The sequence below is a fragment of the Talaromyces proteolyticus genome, assembly GCF_021365285.1.
Source record: "Talaromyces proteolyticus strain PMI_201 chromosome Unknown BGW36scaffold_17, whole genome shotgun sequence".
In the NCBI taxonomy this organism is placed as follows: Eukaryota; Fungi; Ascomycota; class Eurotiomycetes; order Eurotiales; family Trichocomaceae; genus Talaromyces; species Talaromyces proteolyticus.
Genome location: NW_025764293.1, coordinates 297316 through 315637, shown reverse-complemented (window position 1 = coordinate 315637; position 18322 = coordinate 297316). Strand labels below are relative to the sequence as shown.

Here is an 18322-nt window from a genome sequence, read left to right as displayed (position 1 = left end):
GAGGTTCGTCTGTATATAAAGACCCTCGAGGGGGTCTTCGCTATCCTCCCTTCCCCCTGCCGCTTACTCCTCTTTTTTTTGACACTCTATACAGTCTATGAAATAGGAAAAAAATGGCAATCCTAGCAGGCGCGAAGGAGGCGAAGAACAGCCAGTCCTTGGTTGGTCGCGAAAATGCCTCCAAGCCACACGGTATCGTTGGTATGATCAAGAATCCGTACGTAGCCATGACCTGCGTCTTTGCTTCCTTGGGTTGCATGATGTATGGTTACGATCAAGGAGTCATGTCTCCTATCTTGGTCATGGAGAACTTCCAAAACAAGTTCCCTGGCCTGATGGGATCGACTATCCAGGGCTGGCTCGTGGCTGCGCTCGAACTTGGTGCCTGGGCTGGTGCCTTGTTCAACGGCTGGCTGGCAGACAGAATCTCGCGCAAGTACAGTATGATGGTAGCCGTACTGATCTTCACCCTTGGTACTGGCCTGCAAGCCGGCGCCCAGTCACCAGCCTACTTCTTTGCCGGTCGTATCATCGGTGGTATCGGAATCGGCATGTTCTCCATGGTCATTCCCCTTTACCAAGCCGAGATCGCGCCACCTGAGCTTCGTGGATCGCTGGTCTCGCTACAGCAGCTTTCCATCACCATCGGTACCACTATTGCCTTCTGGTTGGACTTTGGTTTCTCCTTTGTGGGCGGTAACAAGTGCATTCCCGAAGGCGTCGCCAACCCTTACCTGCCCAATGGAAGCTACAACTATGAGCAGAATCATAGCCACCCTTGTACCGGCCAGACCGACGCTGCCTGGCGTGTGCCCTTGGCTCTGCAGCTGATTCCTGCCTGGATTTGTAAGTGATCTTTCCAAGATAATACATGTCCGAAGCTAACTTGATTCTTTTTAGTGTTCTTCGGAATGTTCTTCTTCCCCTTTTCTCCCCGCTGGCTGATGCTGAAGCACCGTGAAGACGAGGCTCGCCAATCACTAAGCAAGCTCCGCCGACTCGACCCGCAAGATCCTCTACTCCACGCCGAACTGATGGAGATCAAAGCCGCAGTGATGTTTGACGAAGAAACCGAAGCCGAGCTGATCGGGAAAAGCGGGATCTTCGCACCCTGGAAAGCGCTCTTCGCGCCGAACATGTTCAAGCGCGTATTCCTCGGCTGCGGTATGATGGTCTTCCAACAATTCACCGGTATCAACGCCGTGCTATACTACGCGCCTCAAATCTTCCAAAGCTTCGGATTCTCCTCCACAACAACCGACCTGCTAGCCACGGGCGTCACTGGCATCCTGCAAATCATCTTCACTCTTCCAGCCGTGCTTTTCCTTGACAAATTCGGCCGCAAAACGTTCTTGATTATCGGTGCCATCGGCATGTGCATCTGCCACGTCATCGTAGCCAGTGTCGAGGGCGTGTACGAAGACCAATGGAACCTGAACGAACACCTCGCGGTGCCTCAGGGCTGGGTTGCGATTGCGTTTATCTGGCTGTTTGCCGTCAACTTTGCATACTCCTGGGGTCCCGTGGCATGGGTGCTGGCGCAAGAGATCTTCCCAGCGAGTATGCGTTCACGCGGTGTGTCTCTGGTGGCGTCGACGAACTGGATGTTCAATTTCGTGATTGGTCTGACCACGAAGGATATGCTAGGGTCTATGAAGTATGGTACATACATCTTCTTTGCATTCTTCAGCGGCGCTGGCGGGTTTTTCATTTATTATTTCTTCCCTGAAACCAAGGACAAGACGCTGGAGGAACTTGATTTATTCTTTGGCGGGGACATGGGCAGTATTGCCACCGCGGATCGTGAGCGTATGCTGCGTATTTACGAAGAGCTGGGTCTGGCTGGTGCGTCTGAGGTGGCTGATTTGAAGGTCGAGAAGTCTGCTGTTGTTGTTCATGAGGAGACTGCTGTTGCTCATGAGGAATAGGTCTGAGGTTGTGTGATGAGATGACTAACTGGGTTATGTTTAATCACAGTTACACGTCATAGATACATTATTATTCTCTACAGGGTAATTCTTGCCGATACTAGTTGACGATTGCAGTAATTATTTCCCTATTCGGAAAGACAAACATACACCCTACATTTCAATGTTAGATTCAATAGTATGCACAATCCTATCGACTAAACGTACTGAAATCATATTGTCTGGGGGTATAAATAGACAGAAAGCATCGTATCATCAGGCATAAACAAGGCAACAAATCTTATAGATATACATGGAAACGAACCCAAAGAAATTTTAAAAAATCCAGCGCTAAAAACCAGACACAAGCCAACAGTTATAATCCAGTATACAAATTCTCCTCGTTTAATAAAGCACACCTCAGATCCGCTGCGATGGTGGGAGTGGTTTCTCGTCAGTGAGGCTATAAAATGTCCTGGATTAGTACTTCTGCTGTGTACTTCCGCTGAATTGATGATGGACTCACCGGGTTGACGACTCAGCATTCACAGGGGAGACAAGTTGTATCGGCGTATTCTGCTGCTGGTTATGCGCAAAATAGCTATTGTCGTTGCCAGGTTCGTATGGCGATTGCTCATAGTACTGTCCTTCGTTAAGGCTTGAGTAGTTGACATAATTGCTACTGCCGTTTCCAGGATATCCTTGTCCTTGTCCTTGTTGTTGCTGGTTCGATCGACCCTGGCCCCAACTGCCTCCAGCTCCAGCACCAGGCGTATCCGGTGTCGACCACACTTGTGACGTTCTCGTCGTCGAGACACCACCGGTGGCTTTCAGCGCCTCGGCGTAGGCGTACGCTTGTGACCTTTGGCGGACCTGCCGCATATATAGATCTTGTTCCTGCGATCTCCCCGCTATATTAATCTCGAGGAAATTCGCGCCGAAATACCGAGCGAAGACGAACATGATGGTGACTACAACTCCCGAGGCGCAAATGGCGATGACGATGATGGCGGAAGCCGAGATGGACATTTCGTTGAGGTTCTGTAATTTTTAAATTTTCTTTCCTTTATAATTTCCTTCGCTTAAAATGGACACATTGATAGAGGGTGATGGATCTGATGATATTGATAATTGATAAGTTCATGCGTCAAGAAATCCGGCAACTGCCGTGCTATGTGGTCCGACTAAAATATATACTTCTTGCGCGGTCGATGGCGATGTCAGGAGTCGGGGACTGGACATGGATCTGATTGTATATACCAGACACCGACAGACTGTCTATTAATTGACAGACGGCATCACGAATAAATTAAGGATGGGATGGGATGGGATGGATGGAAGAGCAAGAAGATGGGTGCCTGATAGTGAGTGATATTCGAAGAAAAAGAGGGGCCCATCCCAATTCTCGTTCGCTGGTCTTGCCGTAAAAAGCTTGTCTCAGTTGTAGTTTATTGTCTGATTGCATGTATTTTTACTCTGCTTTTGTATCGAGAACATCGGCTTACGACGTTAACCGTTTTGAGCGGGTGATCGGATGGCTGGTTGGCTAGAACCTGCGTTGATGGTATTAATTTCAAGGCGGTGCAAATCTGATCGGGTCTTTTGCCTGTGGTCGCCAATTATGGCCTGCATGTGAAGACCGTGGGAGGCCCATGTGCTGAACCAATCATCCCCATTCGCTTTTCAATCGTATGTTCCATGTAGGAGGTTGTTGCAATGTAGCGCAGTTTCATCGTTGTTGTCATCACCAGCATCATCAGTTCATCAATTCATCAAAGAAAAACTACAATGATAATTGTATCGACCTATTACATATATAGCTTGGGATAGCTCATCTGCAAGGGCATCGTCGTCATTCGATGCCGAGTAGCTGCATGTTTCAGATCGGATGGGCTGCGGATCGTCGTTTGTGATCGTCATCAGTAATAATACTATCATCGCACTTTCATATCATTGATTTCTATTATTGTCGAAGAACATTCAATGTTGAAAATAAAGCGATTTATTATGAAATTCCAGTCCAATCCGAGAATTTCTTCCCTCAATTGACATGTTCATCGTGGTTGACTGGTCGCGGTGGGGAAGGCCGCGAATGGATTGCGGCGTCGTATGCCTGCGGACCCGAAAACCGCGTAGTACAGATGTAGTGTCATATTATTGATCCATTTATTTTTTTGGGTACGGCGGTTTTGTTTGTTAAAAAAAGATACATGATATGGGAGTACTTCATTGATCGTGTAGGGCCTACAATCTGGGTTGGTTGCAGTTTCAATATTACATTAGGACGGCAACCCGATTAGATATATATATAGTTTCACGTCAAGTGCTGTATCAATCAATACTACGTATGTACATTGATATGTGAATGAATCCAAATGTCGTTAATTGATATCAACCAATAAACTACATGGAACATTAAGCATATATACATACATTCAAATGTTCAATGTTGACATAAATACACGCATCAACTGATGAGAATGTTGTACTCCACCAGCGTATATATATATGTACATGTGTAGGGTTTCGATAGATTATATATAAGTACATCAATGGATCAATATCAAGCATTTACAAGCTCTATGCATGAATCGTTATGTACTGTAGCACAACAAGTAATCATATTTTCAATGTTATAATCAATTGATACTTGAAACTTGGCTGTTTAAGATTAACGACGATATACTGCAGTACAACACGTATATATGTAAAGTTAGCTTAGAGTTGTACATGTGGATACGGCATTAAACTTGAATAATCAAACAAGTTATTTTAAGATATAACAGAACGAGGGTATCTCTAGTCTATGAGCACCTATTGTTACACGCATAATCAATCATCCCTGCAACACCAATTCAAGAATCCGCTTCCCCCTGTCCCCGCCCAAATAATCTTTTCCTTGATTGCCAGCATCTTCATCCTCATCCACCGCCATCTCAAGATCCGCCTGCAAGTTGGCATCGTACGCACGCATCACTGTGTCCTCATCAACCCTCACGCCGCCTTCGGTCAGCACACGAATACACCCAGCGAGACGGGCAATTTCGCGCCGCGTCTGCGGTGCAATCTCGTCGTTTTGACTCGAGTAGATGGTGCTAGGAGCAACCTCTTCTAGCCGCGTGATGGAGACATTCTCAGTCTTCGACGACACCGCCGCGGCTCCGTCTGTATGTTTCGCTATCCAAATATACCCGTTCACTCCCAGAGTCACGTCGACATCCCCGCCCCCATTGGCGGTTGCAACTGTCCACATCTGGCGACGGGATCGCACAACGCCTCCCACGGCAGCAGGGGGCGCCGCATTAGACCCATTTCCGCCTTTTGTAGCAGACCGCGACGCAGCTCCAATACCCCCTGTGCCCGTGACGGCCAGGAAGACGCCGTTACGCAGCTTCCCGTACTTCAAAGATCGAGTGTGTAAAGTCGCAGAGCCATCGGCATGTACGCTCTGGACTTCGGCAACGACCAGGTCGCCTTCGACAAAGAATGTGCGCATTTGCAGCTCATCAGCACTTGTTCGTCTGCGCAGAATGCCTCCTGGAAGGTTGATTGCCGACAGGGGCAGCTGAGCCAGCAGCGGTGCCGCGACGTCGACCTTCCACCGTCGTGCCTGCACTTCAACGATTCGTCCGACGACTAGATCGCCGATTTCGGGCATGTACCGCGCTCGAAGAGGATGGATAGATAGGAGTTTGTTCGTCTTTTGTACTGTGCCGGCGACTGTCGCGATGATGGAAGCTGAGTATGGTGTGGTGAAGGTGCCGTGGCCTCTGTAGATTTTCACGTGGTTAGATATTAGAATTAAACTCATCCATAAAGCGACAACAGAGGTATCGATAGGCCTATAATCAACCTAATCAACCTATCTATAGGATAGTTCTTACCTCATCCATTGTGGATCGCTGGTGACCGATTCTCCTGGAACCACAAGCCCGGTGGCCGATCCTTTGCCTCTGAACCTCGAGCTTTCAGTAAGACGAGGTCGTTTTGTTGGCAAACCATCCATATCAACATCGCCATCTGAATCTGCGTCGATAGACATTGCCTCGTCATCTGACGGACGACGGATGGTCTCCACCACGGGAGGCAGAATCGTAATCCCCATTACACTTAGGCAGCTAGAAAATAGACAAAACGGAACAAAATATGGGAGGGCGCAATAGAAAATGCGAATCACAAAGCAATGCGACCCTGCCGAGTCAGTTGCGGTTGGCAAGTGGCTGGTGGGGGGTTATTATTGAATCGCTAAGTGCCTCAAAATTTGGATCGATAATTTCGAGCTTGAGGATCTATCGAGCAAACCATGCAAACAGCCCAACACAGCTGACAAGTCACGTGATAGAATATATGGAAATGAATCAGCTGACTCGCGGCCGCGAGTCAGGACTGCCAGTCACATGACCTGATGAGAACCAACAGTGCAAATACCGACGTCGTGCCGTGCCGGCACTTGGCTGTCTGCTGACAGGCCTGTGCCGCGACCTGACTGGCCTGCGATTCTCATTTTCGTATGTACACATCAAATTATGTATTTGTTTACAATAATTGCAATGAGATTCTCAGCCAGTTGTAAATATAATAATTTTTCTGTAATGTTGTTATCGAGGGATGTTACTGCCGACGGCTTTCCTCTGGCAGAAAGGGGGACAGCATTATTCTAATTTCTGACCTATCACTATCGAATGCATGATCTCAGGCGCGGTTTCCAATGGCCTGGTTCCTAGTACCTGGGTCTGTCCGACAGTCCCGCTGTCTGATCTGCAGTGTGACAAATTGTGAAGATTTCGAGGAAGGAGACGATCGAGTCGTCGAGTCAGGAAAATGTGACGCAGGCGGCGCGGGGGCCAATGGCATGGGATGCACATCCCCCGGCGCAACACTAACTTTATTGTTTCTTTGGGATTCCTGCAGGTTGCAGCTCCCCCTAAAGACGACTGACGCACGGAGTGCTGGCGGCCGTACTCATCCAAGGTCTAGGATTGGTTTGCTAGTGCTATTATTATTCCAATCGGCGACGAATATTTCAGAGTTTAGACTATTGCCAGAAAGAACGCACTTAGCTAGCACATCACCAGCTGGCTGGGACGGGACCAGAAGGGGCGCGGGCAATGAGTCAGTTATGATTTCCTTTGACAGCTAGGCCCGAGCCAAAGGAAATCCCCAAGATTGGTAGTAGGCGCCAAAAGAAATGCAAATTCCAAGTGATAGGATGGGTATCTCATCGCGACCCAGCAGGTCGGATTCTTGCCATGGGACCCCGGCGCCCAGCCGCTGTGGGGTTCGTGGCCGCGGACATGGATTTCCATTGGCCTGCTGTCAGCCAACAATGAAGCCGGCTTGCTTTCCGCAGTGCCGCTGTTGGCCCTATGGGCGACGCTAACCCCCACCTTCCGCTGCCCCCGGCCAATGGGTAGGCACAAGTCGCCGAATATGTCTCCAGTCCCCGAACGCAAACCTAGACCCCTGGCCAATCCGCGGCGCGCAACAGGCGGCGAAGGATTTTAGAACACGGATCGGCCCTCGCGCTGGCTTTTGCTCAGCGCAACGGCGGGGTCCACCGCCTTTCCTCAGCGCACTTTTTTTCTTCCTTTGACTCGGCCCAAGCCACAAACTGCCGCAAAGGGAGGTCCCGCGGCGCTCAGCCAGTCGCAACCAGCCGCCGCCCCCGTCTCTTTGTGTGCCCATTGTTCCCTCTCGCCCACACTCTACTGATTCGACTGTTCCCTCTGATTCTCTGCTCTACTACTGTCTCCTCTCCCATCCCATCCCATCCCCCCAATACCCTTTTTACAATGCCTTTGTGTGTGCCTGCGCTCTCTATGTAGATACCTGGTCTCTTCATCCCTTGTTACTGCACAAGAATCGCTTGCACAGTGAGAAACAATGGCTTGCTTCGCCCAGCTCCGTGACAATGTTCCATCGTGGATTTCCGACGCCAACCAGCTGGCAGTCCACGTCCACGCCAAACGCGCCGAATTTGCCGCAGAGACGAGAAAACTCGCCAGCCCGCCTCGAAAGTCAATGAGCAGTCTGTCGACTTGCAGTCAACGATCGTCGAGCCTGCGCCCCAAGTCCGCCAAACACGGCCTGAAGCGAATCTTGTCGCGCGACAGTCTGAGAGAGTCCACGAAGCGACGACGAGTCCGAGAACCCGCCGCATCACCACCACCATCAACACCGGCGCCAGAATCGACCTCATCTGTGATTCTCTACGATGGACATACACAAAAGGTACTCGAGCAGATGGTGCGCCAGATCTGGTCGGCCAAAAGCAGCATCCGCTCCTCGCGTATCTCATCCTCTATTCAGTCCGCGCTTCGGGGACGTATGCGGATGCGTACGACGCCGAAAAAGATGGACAGTGCTCGAAGTGCTATTGAAGTGGATGATGGTGCTACCGGTCTCGAGGACGACCTGCCAGACTTCCGACCGATGTTGAGATCGACACGACCCAAGGGAAGCCCGTATGATTTCATCGAAGGACAGTTAGACACGGCGCAGAATTTATGTGAGACGGCCGCCTATCGGTTCCTGCGAGAAGGGAACTGCCTTGATGAACTTGAAGGATTAGTGCAAGCATACGAGTTGGTCCTGGAGGCCTCGACGAACATGGCAGAGCAGATGGCGGCCGAGGAGGCGGCGAAGGAGAACACACCCGAGCCCGAGGCCGAGAAGGAAGACGTGCACGAGGAAATAATCCCAGAATCGAAACGTCCTCACATCTTGCCTGACGGACCCGACGGACCGGACGAGTCAAATGCCGGCATCCTCGAGGTCGACGAACGATCCGACACATCGGAAGTATCAATCGACATTACCGCCTTCCGTATGACCCGTTACGGCCAACGCACCTTACACCCATTCACACTGACGCGTGGTGGGCGGTAGTATATCCATATCCATATTCATCCTTGCCGCCCACATTCGGCCTTATATCCATCATCGACTGATATACACATTTATCCTTGCATATAACCGACCATCTACATTCGTCTGCATTCGTTTTCATTCGATTCATTTCATTATCCTACTGTCCGCATAACCCATACTACTGCCACCTACATATACTACTACATACTTGACACCGCGACTAATACCCTTTTGTCGCACTCCATTCACTATTTTTCCTTGCCTTGTCCTATTGCCTGCATCATAAGCAGGATATGAACCTATATATCAACCTCTGTCAAAAGCTTCCACTTGAACCTTATCCCTTGTTGATAAGTCGCGTCGCGCTCACCGCTGTCTCCTGCGAATTTCCTTTCTGCTATGCTAATGAATTACTGGGGTTGGCGTTTTCTTTTTTTCACTTTGGGAATGCTGTTTTTGATTGGCGGGCGCATCGTTTTCTTTTTTTTCTTCTTGACTTTGTTAACAAAGTTGGGGACTCTTCTTCGATTAGTATATATATATATATATTTGTCATTTATTCAGCTGCTCCTAATCGCGCTATATAGTATAGTATAGTCAAGAAGTTGCAACAGATTACATAGTGATCCATCATCAATGCTGAATTGGTATTGAATATAATCAAAATGATATCATAATCATATCAACATTTGAATTGATAGTGCTGTTTTTAATAGGTATTATAGTGGAATGGGGGAGTTTGGTTAGATTTTATCAATTTCGAGAGGGTATCCAATTCATTAATTCATCTGGCAATGCAGCAACCGACATCCAAAGAAGAAAAGAAACATGCTAGTCATGAATAATACATACATACAATCAGCCGCAGAAATCAATATACAAGAAGGTAAATCATTCATCACTCCTTCTCTTCCTTCAAGGAAGTTCCAGAGAAAAGAGAGGTACGAATCAAGACACATTCACAACCCTCACAGCAGCCCTCTGAACCATGAACCCGCCTTGTCCTTGATGTCCGCCAACCATATGCGTGACGGCATCGTGAATCTCGGCTTCCTCGTCATCATCGTCAAAGTCAAAGTCGCTGCCGTCTTCATCATTCTCGTCATTGCCGTCGGTGTCGTCAGTGTGCAAAGTGGTATGCCCGACTGGGTTTTCGCGTCCGCTTTCAACATGTTTGTGCTGGGGTGTTGATGTTGGTTCGTCGTGCATGATAACATCACCATCTTTGTCGTCGCTGACAAGGCTATCGTCATACTCGCGCATAAAACTCTCTCGCACGTCCATTGCGCTTGGGTCGTCGTGGTGCATAATGTTGTTAGTATTATTATTATTATTATTATCATCGAGACCGAAATCGAAGCCTAAATCGGTGCCGTTGGCGCTGCCATCTGTGGCAATGCCACTATCGTGATTACGATCATCAAGTGTCAAGGAGGAGGATGAAAGGATGGATTCGTCTCTGGCAACTAGATGTGGATAGATATTGATCGTGCCAATGCCGTCGCCGACAATCACGCCTTCGCGATCCAGCTGGCTCCGCGCGCGAATAAACGGGTCTACGCGCCAGTAGTTCATTCTCAGATCCTCAATCAGCTCAGCACGTCGGTCCTGTTGGATTGCTGTGCCGATGCGGTCGCGCATCGCGGAGGTTTGGAGCCATAGTCTCGTGGTGTCGAGTAAATCCGAGGCGATTCGTTGACGTTGGTTTAGGAGGAATTCTCGGGTTGGTGAGTATGTGTCGAGCGGTAAGCTTTCGACTTTATCTGTGGTGTCAGGTTCGATATAGCGATAGTGATATGCGTCTAGCCCGCCGAGATCGGCTGGGATATTCTCGCGAGGGATGAAGCGCTCAAGATCCTCGACGGTTTTTGTGAAGTGGACTTTGGAGACGAGAGAGTCATTCATCCAGCTTTTGATTATTTTCCAGAGACCTGTTAAGAACTAGTAAGTTTATTATGTAAGTTTATAATGCTAGTGAGGAGACAAACCGGAAAAGAACCATGGCGCGTTATGGATCAGGATGAGCGCGAGAGATTCTGGGTAAAAGTTCTCAAGACATTTAATTATGAATTTGATCGGGGTGTAGTCCATATTAGACATGGAGAAGTCGTTCATGTCAAAAATCAGGACCTTTTAATCGTCAGTTGGGAACATAAATCAACCGAGGAAAGAAAACGAACAGAAGTCTCGACCAAAGGCGGACGCAGCAACATCCGCACCGTCTCTATTGTGTAAATAATATATCGCTCCAACGTAGCATCCGACTGGTCCTCGGCGTAATGAAGACGAACCCTAATATCGACAATCGGCCGGCCCGCTCGGTCAACACCATGGATGATATTCTTGCCCATGCGAAGCTGCTTCATAAAATCTATTCCAACCTTTCTCTCTGCCCGATAGTTGGCTCTCGTCTGCTGTAGCGCATATAGCTCTCCGCGTGTGCTAATGTCCTCGTCAACCTGCATCTTCACGCGCCATGCCATTGCAGCTACGAGCAGAACAAATGCTTTGCCAACATCCCATTTGCGGGCCCGGAGAAATCGAAGGAGCATTGAGTCTGGATGGTCCTGTTTGAGCGACGAAAGCAAGCTCCGTCGCAGCTCGTCCGGCGACAGCTTGTACGAATTCATGACTCGTTGCATGACTTTGGCGTTTTGCGGGCTGGGTCGCAGGTGAACTCCGCCCATAGACTGCGCATGAAAACTCATAGCTCGTTTATGCGTGGAAGACGTGCGGTTCATTAACGATTCGGAGGCATTGCTGAGGAGGGAGGTGCGTCGGCGCAGTTTCTTTGGCTGTGGGAGTGACGACTGTACTGTGGATGGAGAAATAGGGCTGGTTGGAGTCGGGGGTAGATGGACGGACGGGTTCGAATTAAGTTTGTGGTTTCCATGGCTGGAGAAGCTGTGACGACCGTTGGAGTCGAAACTGTTCGGTGAGAGTGGTGGTTCGTCAAAGCTGTTTGATCGGGTCGTTGTCTCCGCGGTTGTAGCCAAGGACGACGATAGTTTGCCATCAAGACCGTCGAAAGCATTCAAAAGGAACATCCAGAACTGCTGCAGACGGGCCTCTTGATCAGGCGTGAGGTTGCCCAAGTACCCCGTCGTGCCCTCCATGTTGCGGATCGGGTGGAGATGTATATGGACTAGACGTTACAATATTGTCCTGCGCAATAGTAATATTTATTTCCGCCGCCGATGATATGTGCCACCAGTTGCAAGATGTGATGGGTCTGTCTGGTGAGTGGCCGGAGGGGTAGTTGTGTGAACAGAACTGAAAATACGTCGTGAGTGGTGTACGGTATTATGGGCATGAGCAGGGGACATCACAATCATATGCAGAGCCTCGGAAGGCCCGCCAAAGCATTGAAATGGATGAGATTAATGTGCGTCAAGCCTCGTGCACGCAGGGCCCATCGAGCCATGAGCTCATGCTCTGCCCGCCACCCCTTGGACTAGGTATATTAGGCCTCGGCAGACCGAGCCCGTTTGGATGCTAGTGGTGGATTAGCAGCATCCCCTCAGTCCTGGAGTAGTAATGGTACCTCTGAGTGGAGCGTTCTGGCCAATTGCTGCGCATTAGCTGGGGACAATAACAATTGACAGCGAAAGGCACGGCCTTGCCATCCAATTGATAAATACGGAGCACCGAACGCCTCTTTATCCAGGTTTCTTGCCTTTACTACGTACTACGTCCGCTGGCCACCTTGGTTCGTTCAGCTGCCGATGCTCAGTGTCGCACTGAAATTTCCAGCGGGATTCACACCAATTCTGCCCATTTCTGCCCATTTTTCAGGAGGTGGTCTCGCCGCGGATCGTTCCGTTTAATTAAATTTTCTACTGCTCACAAATTTCAACACTGTAGCGTGGCAATGGGTGGACTCAACTTACTCTTTGTAGAACTTCGTACTGCAAGTCTTGCTCCTGACAAAGTGCGGGGGAGAGTCCGCCTAGCGTCTTGTTGTGGGCGCTAGGATGATGGCGGAACAATGTTATGCGATTGATAGGCTCGCTGCCTGCTAGTGGCTAATTAGTTATCAGTTAGTAACAAATGATCACGGATTCTTGACGAATCCCTTCACCGCCACGTTTTGGAGGTTGGCAATGGTCACGCATGACCGGCTGGGGGAGATCCTCGATGGGACTCGCTTCTTGCCGTGTTTTGGATATATGATTGGGTGGTGGGGGCTCTCTGGCTGTAGGTTTGTGTACTCCGCAGTGTGTATTATTCTCGATTAGGCGCAGTCCGCCGTTTGGCCATCGGCTAGCTTGATCATAGTTTGTGCGGGACCTGTTTGAGATTGAAAAGAAAACAGCCACCTAATTATTAACAACGGGTGCGAACCCTGCGGTGTTATCTTTTTGCTTGGATTATGTCGATTGACTCGAGGAAACAAGAAAGGGAGCGTTCGAAATTTCGGCAGATCTTGAGATATCTCCATTGTTGGCGTATGCTGATTATTGATGCACGCTGTAGATCACAATGTAAGCTGTCCTCGCATCCACCCAACGATATGAAATCAAACGATAGTGGCCAGTAATTGCCTCGTACGTAGATCTTGATCCTTGGAGAGATCTATCACTGTGATACGTCATGTGACATGATCTCGGAGTTGATATGAGATTCGAGAATTCAATAATCGTACGGACAATTTCACGAGCCGCAGCCTTAATCGCGCAATGATACTGTACATGCAGGTGAGAGCAACCATAATTGCTGATTGCATCGATCGTAGACCTCACCTCATAAGGCCTAATTGGTAGTTTGTTTCCTAGGAGTTAGATTTTCGACCGAAACCCTTGGCCCTGTTTTGTTGAGCAGGGATGCCGCAGTTCGGTAGCTACAGTATGTTGGTGACACTGCAATTGGGGAAGCACAATGAAGTAGACGTCGATGAAGCAAGCCAAATAACTCCCATGTCAACTACCTGCAAAGAATTTCGACGGGGGTTTATAATTTCCATACTGAAAGCTCAATCGGCAGCGCATAGATGTCAGCCGATGACGACATGCATGCTCGAGTTTGTGAGACTCGAATACAATATCCGAGATAGTGACGCGGCACACAGTAGAGAGTGATAATATGTTGTCCCAGGCACTGAATCTGAGCTCCTGGTCAGGCGCCATTGATCTTTGTAGAATGAAGAGACCAAGGCGACACAATGGACCATATCTGTATCCCCGCGTCAACAACCCGATAAGAACAGCTGATAAGATAGACGATAAGATAAGACTTGCCTGGAGGGAATTTCGCTACTGTGACCAATCTATCGTGTCCATCGAGCTGTGGCCGTGAAATAAAAATTGATTATTGTAAAAACAAGAAGGAAGGGCATTGATAGGTGAAGCAGTTGGAGCAGTCGCGGTAGGAGACTCGCAGGAGGAAGGTATGCGTGCACCGCCACACGAGGCTGCCGCTGCGGCATTCCGAGTATGCCGATCGCCACAGCAAAACTGCGTTGATTCCTGCTCGACTCAATTGACTCCTTCAGCGTCATTAAATTCGCCCAATGACCCTGCCGACATGTCGAGCGACAGCCCCGGCGGCAAGCGTAGTTTCTCGAACTGGCTGAAACCAAAAAAGTCACGCCAGACACTGCGGAAACGAGGCGCCGCGTCGTTGACGTCTGCAAGCTCCACCACCCTTGCCAGCGTTAAGACAGGTTATCGACCTTCGTATGAGAAAGAAGACGTGCCCCCTCTCCCTATAGCACCGCTACAAGCCCATCGCGAGAAATACCAAGGGACGAACTCGCGATTAGATACCCAACTCGGAGAGAACCGCGATTACACCAACATTTTACATGCTCTTAGTCTGCAAGAACAGTTTGATCCAGACGACGTGAGAACGGTTCAAAAGGATAATCGTCCGCCAGGAGAAGCGTCAATTGCGAGCCTTAGTCCAGAATTGTGGTTTAGTATAACGGATTGTCTCGATCCCACAACGACTGTATGCCTGGCTCTCTCCAGCAAAACACTCTACCGCCGGCTCGGACATCACCCGTTTACAAAAATCGCACGGCCGGAGAATTTTGGATATAAATTGGACTTTTTGATTTTACTCGATCGATGTCTGCCGCACCATTTACTGTGCTTTCCCTGCGGGAAGTATCATCGCCGATCCCAAGAGGGTCAAGAAAAGCTACAACCGGCACAAGTGCTGAATCCAGTCTTCAGATGCCCGAATGAGCGGAATACACTACGACCACAGCCACGTCATCGAATCGCGCATGGCCGAAATATCCCTTTCGCTTTTGTGCAGCTTGCGACACGGGCTCAGCGCTTCTCGCTGCGATATGGGATTTCGGCCGAGTCATTGGGCCGCCGTTGGAGGAGCGAGGAATGGGCAATGTCTTCGCGGTACTATATAGCTGATGGCCGGCTGCTAATGCGGGTAACTAGCCAGCGATTCGTATCTCCTGCTCTTAAAATCAGTGCGAAACGGCTGTTACTGTATTCTAGAGAGGACTACTGGCCGTTCTTCTCCGCCTGCGCGCACTGGCGCGATGGGGACCTGATGGACGTGTGCAAATGTGCGCTTGACCATGTACCCGTACCGCGCAATACTGCAGGACTCCAGGGCGTTGAGGGCCGGCTCAAGGACGCCATCCGCGGACGAAACAACGATGCTCGCGCTATACCTAGTCAATGCGGGCGTTGCCAGCCAATGCGCCGCTGTCCATTCTGTCCAACTGAATATCTAGTTGAAATTAAAATAACCGAAGATCGACGAAATCCGCATTCCGTGGACTTCCGCCACGCCATTGTGGTGACGCGATGGAGTGACCTTGGTGACGGAACCTCTCCATTCACATCCATCGAGTGGGCGGCGTGCAATGGCGAGACTGAAGAATACGACTCGTTCAAAAGCTTGGGGAGGCGTGCGATATCCGGAATTTTCGAGTCGGCGTTCACGCACGACACGATTCCTGGAAGACGTATCATTTCCATGAATCCGGACAATAAGAGAGGCGGAGAAAAGCGCAATGATTGGTATTGAAAGACGCTCATTCATTCTAATAATTGTATGACTATAACCAAATTTATATAAATTAGTTTCGTTGGGAAAGGATTGCGTGGATAGACTGATTTATATTTACTCTATCGATACTAGACAAGATCGTCTTTCTCATTCCCAATTTACCTACGTCATTTGATAGAAGAGATCTGCGACGCCAACTCGCTCAGCATGGACAACCTATCAAAAAAATGCTTAAGGCATCCATCATAAATATGTTGCTCTAGTTGGGTGTGTGAAATACACAGTGCAGGAGCTACCAGCTTTAAATACACGTAATCCAGCGAGTGGTGTCCCTAGCAGTTAGAACGTCGTAACAAGAATAGACTTGCAGAGTTGATGCCATTCTATACGACACGCATTCTCTTAGAGCCTTTTGAGGTGAGGCTTACGCTAGGCTTGACTTCAGATTTTCACACTAAGATAGGCCAAAGCCTATAAAACGGAGGCCTAAGTGTTTATTAAGGTTGCTTTGAATTAGCTATACTAGATACGGTAGTACAGAGGTCCTCAGCGTGATACCGTGGTAGATAGCAAGATATATCGACGGATGCGTCTGTATAAGTAAGATATGGCCCTAAATGTACGATCTTGCCAAGCCATCCATCCATGTAAAGGAAGGTGCCAAGCCCGAGGGAGTCAGCCTAACAACATCTATGGATTAGTTCCTTCTATGTGAATATGTATTAAGCAATAGTTCCTCTTTTTTATGGGAAGCTAATGAACCCAGTTCAATCTTTTCAAGACAACCCAACTTTCCCATCAGAATCCTCGTATTACAACCACGCTGAAAAAAGAAAAAGAAAACATTTGACTCTATTGCGGGGAATAGCCCAGGCGCCAGGTTATTCATCCATCTATCTTCGACAAGTACCCCGCTGCGTACATCCGTCAATCCATAAATACAATTGTCCTCAACACAAAATGGCGTTTCAAAAAGAAGAAAAAGACCAACTTGCCTTGGAACTTACACGAGCGTTATCGCACACTCCCTACATCTGCTCGTCGTTGACACACCTCAGTGGCGGAACCGCCAACTTCCTTTTCCGTGGGATCCTGACTCATCCTCTGGCTGATGGAACACAGACGGTGGTGGTGAAGCATTCCAAGGAGTTTGTCGCCGTGAACCGCAACTTCTCTCTAGAAGTGTCTCGTTGTGTGCGTTTCTTTGTTCTTGTTCTTGTTCTTGTTCTTCTCTTTTTGTTTCTTTCTTATTCGGGGAAATTGTGGTAATGACAGGTGATAATTGCGACAGCTCTTCGAAGAGACTATGCTCAATGCATTAGACGGCCTCCCAAACACCACGACAGAGAATATAACAATCCAAACTCCCCATTTGTATGAATTCGATCGAAAGCAAAACACGCAAATCTTAGAAGATCTATCCGACACTATTGATCTAAAAACCGTCTTGGTGTCCGCTGAAGCTGGCGTCGTATTGCCGCAGTCTATATCTACAGCCATCGGCTGCGCTGTAGGTGTCTGGCTCCGGGCCTTCCACTCGTGGACAGCGCAACCAGCACAGGCAAACCTTCGTAAAGAGATAGCAGCCAATGAACCGATGCGGAAACTAAGATATCAAATCAGCTATGGTGCATTTATTGAGATCGTGCAGAAGTTTCCTGAGGTGTGGGATGAGTACGGCACCATCCTGCAGCAGGTGCAGGACATGGCAACAGAGGAATACGCGCAATCCATCCACGATCCAGGCGTAGAGGATTGGGGTGTCATCCACGCTGACTTCTGGGCTGGCAAGTAAGTTTATTTTTCTTCTCTGAGAATTACCCCATATAAATGGTAGCGTAAGATGACTAAAACAAGCAGTGTCCTGATTCCAAACACGCCATCGTTGGAAAAGCGACAAGCAGAAGGAATAGATCTCTACGTCATTGACTGGGAGCTGTCTCAGTTCGGTCGAAAGGAGTACGATGTCGGCCAAATGATTGGAGACCTCTACGAGCGGAAGCATTTCTTGGACGTAGACAGTGCGATTTGGGCAATGCAAGGGTTTGTGGCAGGGTATGGCCCTTTGGATCATGCAATGGCCTTCAGGGCTGCCATCCATGCAGGGGTCCATTTAATCTGCTGGTATATCAGGCGGAATCCGACAGCACCGTTTTTGGAGGACCCGAAGCTGATCCATGGTGCTATCCGTACGGGGACAGACTTTATTGTAAAGGCATGGGAGAAAGACCGAGTATGGTTTGAGAACAGTCCTTTGGCTTGTTTGTTTGCTTCAACTACATAGACGATTAATACCTAAGCAGGTAGGTAGTCATGATCTAAAATGCAAATAAATTGTTGAACTGTTGTAGCCTTGGCGATTGGTTGACGAGATAACAATTACTGCGTCGATTTTGCATGCAGCACAGTATACGTGAATAGTCATGCTCTAGACGGAGTATTAATCGCCGTAGAGGGATAGACAAATAAACGGTTCTCTCTATACATTGGCATACACATCACAACCTAGTTGACAAAACTTCCTAATTGAGTAATCGCGAAACTTCTCGAGGAGCCTTCAGATC

The 18322-nt window shown here is 48.8% G+C and overlaps 7 protein-coding genes across 7 annotated transcripts; 4 read left to right on the top strand and 3 right to left on the bottom strand.

Moving 5' to 3' along the window:
- Positions 1 to 113: 113 nt before the first annotated feature.
- Positions 114 to 1928, top strand: BGW36DRAFT_309603 (putative sugar transporter; the record flags this gene model as incomplete). Its single annotated transcript, XM_046212419.1, has 2 exons — positions 114 to 846; positions 901 to 1928. The coding sequence occupies 2 exons, from the start codon at positions 114 to 116 to the stop codon at positions 1926 to 1928; spliced, it is 1761 nt and encodes a 586-aa protein (XP_046065265.1).
- A 449-nt stretch (positions 1929 to 2377) lies between these two features.
- On the bottom strand, positions 2378 to 3076 carry BGW36DRAFT_79903 (uncharacterized protein). Its single transcript, XM_046222601.1, has one exon. The coding sequence runs from the start codon at positions 2934 to 2936 to the stop codon at positions 2430 to 2432; it is 507 nt and encodes a 168-aa protein (XP_046065264.1). The 5' UTR covers positions 2937 to 3076; the 3' UTR covers positions 2378 to 2429.
- Positions 3077 to 4624: 1548 nt separating this feature from the next.
- On the bottom strand, positions 4625 to 5814 carry BGW36DRAFT_392183 (uncharacterized protein). The gene has a single exon (XM_046217668.1). It carries the CDS (start codon positions 5716 to 5718, stop codon positions 4744 to 4746), a length of 975 nt encoding a protein of 324 aa, XP_046065263.1. The 5' UTR covers positions 5719 to 5814; the 3' UTR covers positions 4625 to 4743.
- Positions 5815 to 7790: 1976 nt separating this feature from the next.
- Positions 7791 to 8795, top strand: BGW36DRAFT_434082 (uncharacterized protein; the record flags this gene model as incomplete). Its single annotated transcript, XM_046221367.1, has 1 exon — positions 7791 to 8795. The coding sequence occupies one exon, from the start codon at positions 7791 to 7793 to the stop codon at positions 8793 to 8795; it is 1005 nt and encodes a 334-aa protein (XP_046065262.1).
- A 930-nt stretch (positions 8796 to 9725) lies between these two features.
- Positions 9726 to 11893, bottom strand: BGW36DRAFT_309706 (uncharacterized protein; the record flags this gene model as incomplete). Its single annotated transcript, XM_046212429.1, has 3 exons — positions 9726 to 10708; positions 10766 to 10907; positions 10958 to 11893. 3 exons carry the CDS (start codon positions 11891 to 11893, stop codon positions 9726 to 9728), a joined length of 2061 nt encoding a protein of 686 aa, XP_046065261.1.
- Positions 11894 to 14250: 2357 nt separating this feature from the next.
- On the top strand, positions 14251 to 15911 carry BGW36DRAFT_392178 (uncharacterized protein). The gene has a single exon (XM_046217667.1). It carries the CDS (start codon positions 14301 to 14303, stop codon positions 15774 to 15776), a length of 1476 nt encoding a protein of 491 aa, XP_046065260.1. The 5' UTR covers positions 14251 to 14300; the 3' UTR covers positions 15777 to 15911.
- Positions 15912 to 16503: 592 nt separating this feature from the next.
- On the top strand, positions 16504 to 18095 carry BGW36DRAFT_392176 (kinase-like domain-containing protein). Its single transcript, XM_046217666.1, has 3 exons — positions 16504 to 16952; positions 17050 to 17549; positions 17619 to 18095. The coding sequence occupies exons 1-3, from the start codon at positions 16515 to 16517 to the stop codon at positions 18040 to 18042; spliced, it is 1362 nt and encodes a 453-aa protein (XP_046065259.1). The 5' UTR covers positions 16504 to 16514; the 3' UTR covers positions 18043 to 18095.
- The last annotated feature ends 227 nt before the right edge of the window (positions 18096 to 18322 follow it).

Excerpts from the sequence above, each read along its gene's own strand:
- BGW36DRAFT_392176 (XM_046217666.1), top strand. The coding sequence starts at position 16,515 with ATGAACCCAGTTCAATCTTTTCAAGACAACCCAACTTTCCCATCAGAA. Across the intron at positions 16,953-17,049 it reads CTCTAGAAGTGTCTCGTTGT|CTCTTCGAAGAGACTATGCT; the intron begins GTGCGTTTCTTT and ends TAATTGCGACAG. Across the intron at positions 17,550-17,618 it reads GCTGACTTCTGGGCTGGCAA|TGTCCTGATTCCAAACACGC; the intron begins GTAAGTTTATTT and ends TAAAACAAGCAG.
- BGW36DRAFT_392183 (XM_046217668.1), bottom strand. The coding sequence starts at position 5,718 with ATGAGTTTAATTCTAATATCTAACCACGTGAAAATCTACAGAGGCCAC.
- BGW36DRAFT_392178 (XM_046217667.1), top strand. The coding sequence starts at position 14,301 with ATGTCGAGCGACAGCCCCGGCGGCAAGCGTAGTTTCTCGAACTGGCTG.
- BGW36DRAFT_79903 (XM_046222601.1), bottom strand. The coding sequence starts at position 2,936 with ATGTCCATCTCGGCTTCCGCCATCATCGTCATCGCCATTTGCGCCTCG.